General features: G+C 40.1%; 1 protein-coding gene across 1 annotated transcript; it reads left to right on the forward strand.

Moving 5' to 3' along the window:
* The first annotated feature begins 511 nt into the window (after nucleotides 1-511).
* Nucleotides 512-3,797, forward strand: LOC121242999 (metal transporter Nramp2-like). The gene is made up of 4 exons (XM_041141044.1): nucleotides 512-1,287; nucleotides 1,547-1,683; nucleotides 1,789-2,441; nucleotides 3,072-3,797. Exons 1-4 carry the CDS (start codon nucleotides 698-700, stop codon nucleotides 3,291-3,293), a joined length of 1,602 nt encoding a protein of 533 aa, XP_040996978.1. The 5' UTR covers nucleotides 512-697; the 3' UTR covers nucleotides 3,294-3,797.
* Nucleotides 3,798-5,252: the final 1,455 nt, after the last annotated feature.

Below are 5,252 nucleotides of genomic sequence, written 5' to 3' on the forward strand. Positions count from 1 at the left end.
TTTTATATATAAAATTGGTTAAATCGATGACTTTTTACAAGAAGATGTGGCTTCAAATAATTATTTGCACCTATACAGTGTTAAACCTTAAATCTTGAAGAGAATGATATTCCAAAACTAAAACCTTCACCACTTAGACCAACCTGTTGGAGTTATTTCATATAATGCTTTATTAAATATATTATTCAGCCGACTCATAAGTAAAATTTTTCTTTATTTTAGTAAGATTTGCTTAATCTAATTATTTTTATTTTATACGAATATTATTATTAAGGTCCCGTTGAGATTCAAAAGTGATATTAACTTATCTCATTATTATTCATAAATTTTAATTTATAAATCTTATTATTATTTATAAATTATTTCAATTCATCCCAACTCATCTCTCACGTCACCTAAAATGGACAATGTATTGTGTTTGTGAACGACGCGTGAGCAGAATAGATTCGAAGAAGGATGGAATTAATAAGGAGGCATTTTCCTTCTTTTTTATATTTATAGCGAAAATGATGGAAAAAAGCTACAAACCGGATCGAAGAACGACGTCTCAATCTTGCCAATGGCCATAAACGCTTAAAGATGTCAACAACTCGTTATCAGCGTAGTACTTTTCTCTGCAACCAAACAAGCTGCTGCAGCATAAAAGCCTTCCTTCCCACGGACGCTCGCGCACGCCACGAGCCCCATCCACTCTGCGATGAGTACTGCCCATACAATGCGAGAAGAAGACGAGTCCAACTCCAAGGACGACGAAGAAGCCAGCCGGTTGTTGCAATCCAAGCCTCCGTCACCGCCGGAGGACGAAGACGATGAGGTCGCATACGAAGCGAGGGAGAAGATCCTGGTGGTCAACCTTGACGGGGCCGAGGTCGAGGATCCTTCGACGATCAGGGTCCCGCCGTTCTCGTGGAAGAAGCTGTGGCTTTTCACGGGGCCGGGGTTCCTGATGAGCATTGCGTTTCTGGATCCGGGGAATCTGGAGGGGGATCTGCAGGCCGGGGCAATTGCCGGATACTCACTGCTGTGGCTGCTCTTGTGGGCCACGGTTATGGGTCTGCTCATCCAGCTCCTGTCTGCTAGGGTCGGTGTCGCTACGGGTCGGCACCTCGCCGAGCTCTGTCGGGACGAGTACCCTGACTGGGCTAGGTTGGTGCTTTGGTTCATGGCCGAGCTGGCCCTGATTGGGGCCGATATTCAAGAGGTCATTGGCAGTGCCATCGCTATCCAGATTCTTAGCAACGGAGTCTTGCCCCTTTGGGCCGGAGTTATAATTACGGCATCGGATTGGTAAGAAATATTGTTCCTTGACTGTGCGGCTTACCTTTGCCGCACAATATTTGGGAATTTTCTTCTTGGTATTTTGTTATGAACCTAAATTACCCTGATTATCATAACATATTTGAATGTGCGTGACATAAACAGTGTGCAGTTTGATTTCGTTTTGCCATGTATTACCTATTCCTTTTCCTTTTGGCTTAGGCGAAATGATGGTTCATTATGTTAACTGGGATTTCCCTTTTTTTCTTCACTTTTCTGTTCTGGACAGTTTCATATTTTTATTTCTTGAGAACTATGGAGTGAGGAAGCTAGAAGCTGTTTTTGCAGTTCTTATTGCGACCATGGCTCTATCTTTTGCCTGGATGTTTGGCGACACAAAACCCAGTGGAAAAGAACTTTTAATGGGTAACGCAATTTTATTCTGTTGGATATTAAATGGTTTGCTTATTTTATCGGGTATCATCGTTGACTGGAGCCATAGGTTTAGCTGAATTCGATCCTAACGTGTAGGTATTTTGATTCCAAGATTAAGCTCAAAGACAATTCGGCAGGCTGTGGGAGTCGTGGGTTGTGTCATAATGCCTCACAATGTATTCTTGCACTCTGCTTTGGTACAGTCAAGGAAGATTGATTCCAACAAGAAAGGACAGGTTCAAGAAGCGCTCAACTACTACTCAATTGAATCATCAGTTGCACTATCAATCTCCTTTATGATCAATTTGTTTGTGACGACTATTTTTGCGAAGGGGTTTTATGGTACTAAACAAGCAAATAGTATTGGACTAGTAAATGCAGGGCAGTATCTTCAGGATAAGTATGGAGGAGGACACTTCCCAATTCTTTATATCTGGGGTATTGGGTTATTGGCAGCTGGACAGAGTAGCACGATAACTGGAACTTATGCTGGACAGTTTATCATGGGAGGTTTTCTTAACCTACGCCTTAAGAAATGGCTGAGGGCATTGATCACGCGGAGTTTTGCAATTGTCCCAACCATAGTTGTAGCTCTCATATTTAATACGTCTGAGTCTTCATTGGATATCTTGAATGAATGGCTTAATGTGCTTCAGTCAATACAGATTCCTTTTGCGCTTATCCCCCTTCTTACATTGGTGGCCAAGGAGCAGGTCATGGGTGTCTTCAAAATTGGGCCTGTTCTTGAGGTAAGTTATGAACTTCACTACTCTGCCTTTTTTCTTAATTGTAGAGACATTCCAAAGCCATAGACAACTCTAGCGGGGAACATAGGAATGCTGATTTATGTGGATGACTCACTACCATGTCATTTGAGGCATACTATTTTTCACTTTGCATTGAAAGCCTTCTGTTCCAGCTTATAAGCTTGTAGCCTCGTGGCTATATGAGTAGTACATGACTCCTAGGTCAAGGCTTAAGGATTGGCATAAGCAAAGAGACATCTATTTAGTCTATTACTTGTATTGGTTATTGCTGAGATGGATTTGGGTTATGTATACTCTACAAGTCCAAGTCCAACTTGTATCTTTGGAAAAAATTTACGATGGGAGAAACAGGATAAGCCTCAGAAATTTCATACTTTTCAGCCAATCAACTGTTAGTAGTTTCAACTTTTTGCTAAAAAAGTTCTAGCCTTGTACTTGATTCTCTTTATGATTCCTGTTTAGATTCTCTCTCTTCTTCCCTTTTTTTTTTTTTTTTTTTTTTTATTTAAAGATTTGTAACTGGAAGTGTATGCTGTGACATTGAGTTTTTCTTTTAAATTCTCCTTGCCAATTATGTAACTTCATTTTCTAATTTGAGGATTAATGTTGCAGAGGGTGGCATGGACTGTGGCTGCACTGGTAATTGTGATCAATGGGTATCTGTTGCTAGATTTTTTCGTATCTGAAGTTAATGGACTGCTGTTTGGTTTTGTGGTCTGCGCTGGCACAGCTGCATATATAGCATTTATTATCTATCTAGTTTTACGAGGTGGTGGCTTACCTTGTGATTTGATTTCCATACTGTCAAAGAGGTTGGCTTTCACTGCAAACTGATGTCAACGTGCCTCAAGAAACTATAGAATTCCTGAATCATGCTGCCATTCAATATAGCTGTTTTTCGCACAAGAGGGCCATTTAGATGCTCTTCAGGAGTGAAGCATTTCTTCTACATAGCCATCTCTAACTTTGGTGCATTTCGAATGGTAGTATACAGATACAAACAATTAATGGAGCTTCTTGGAGTTAACATCTAATCTATTGATGACTCCCAGATACTCTTCTCTCCATTTCAGAGTGTGGACAGTGGCATTGTTACAACCTGCAGGATGAATCATCACCCTTATTGTATAAGTTTCAGTGTGATATTGATTTCCCCAGTAAAATAGAATAAACTGCTCACTTATTCATTGTTGTAACAGCTAGCTATGTACCATAGTCAATAGTGGCAACAGCTGGTTCCCTTATTGAAATCAATACAATAGGATGAAGGGAATTCTGCTGAGAACTTGCCGTGCCCCTCTCTCTCTCTCTTCAATTTCACCCTCCATTTGTTGCTCATTGTTCTGGCATCTGCTCAAGCATAGAGTGATGAATTACGTGATTTTAAGGCATCATAAAGCACCAAATGCTTGCACCCTGATTTAGTTCACCTTCAGTTACTGCTGTGTTTGGGACTAGGCCTGCTAGTCTGGGAAAATAATAAAAATATATAATTTTTTACAACTCTGTTTTAAATAGATCTTACAAAAATAATGACATTCCTATAATTAATTTACAACCTATTTTAACAAAAAAAATCTCCATTTCTTGTTTTCTCCCCTATATTTGAGGTGTCTGATGGATTGGTTTCTTAGCTATGAATGTCTCAGTGTTTATGTGGTTGTTAGTGTTTGTATTTTATGGTTGTTTTAAGCAGATCCCGTGTTTTTTAGGAAAGGAAAGGAAGTGCCAGAACAAGAAGTAAGAAGTTGGATTCAGTGGTTAATTTGCAGCTTGAGAAGAAGCTAAGTCTAAGTCTACATACCAACCCTCCATATGGGAACTGATAAGGATGATACAATTTATGTTCTTAAGACTCTATATCCCAAGGTCATCCTACTGTTACAATACAGTAAACTTAATGCTCAATTCTTTTGAATTTACTAGGCATATTCCAAGGTCTTTCTTAGTTGCTATGCATCTTCTCTTTTGGAGGATGAGCTTGTTTGCAACACTTTGATTGTTATTTTGTTAGGTACCTAAAATCCATGTGATGTGTGCGAGGCCTAAAAAGATCCTATCTGATGAGTTGAAATAGAATGTTAAATGTTCTCTAACATAAAGTAGCAATATTTCTTTTTTGCTATGGCTGATGCGCTCTTAGTTTCCATCAACACGACAATATCTCTTGATGCAATATTTGCGGCATTGTTCCTAGTCAACAAACTTCAACGTCGGATGTCATGAGATTTATGGCAGAAATGGAAAGAGAGATTATTGCAAGTTCTCGCAGTTCAATGTATAACGTTAGAAGTGGTTGACGTGGGAATACAAAATTGTATTTGTCTATGTTGTTTCGGATTTAATGGTTACCTTCAAGTCATTGAGAAAGGCAATGCCTTTCAATCTTTATCTGCCGCGCTTTTGAAGGCTTTCCTTTTGGTCTTACAATAGCTCCACCTTCTTCTTCTTTCTCTTCTCCTTCTCCTTCTTCATCTCTTCTTAACCATCATCTTCTTTCTCGAGCCGTGCTGCAACTTCCATGGCTCCGACCTTGGCTCACATTCGTCATCTTCTCCTCTTCAATCACACTCTCCTCGTCCATCCTCGATGATTCTAATCATTCCCATCTGAATCTGACAATGATTCTCCTGCTATCTCTCTTCCACTAATCCTAATTGTAAGGGGTTTTTCCCCCTTTTGTCTTAGCAGGCTCGAGAAAGGCAGCTAAGGGAACAAGAAGCGAAGGCCCAACCTAGAACAAGTAGACTCTTCGGCCCGACCCACTGGTAGACTCCCTTAGACGCAACCTCC

The sequence above is a fragment of the Juglans microcarpa x Juglans regia genome, chromosome 8D (assembly GCF_004785595.1).
Source record: "Juglans microcarpa x Juglans regia isolate MS1-56 chromosome 8D, Jm3101_v1.0, whole genome shotgun sequence".
NCBI classification, from domain to species: domain Eukaryota; kingdom Viridiplantae; phylum Streptophyta; class Magnoliopsida; order Fagales; family Juglandaceae; genus Juglans; species Juglans microcarpa x Juglans regia.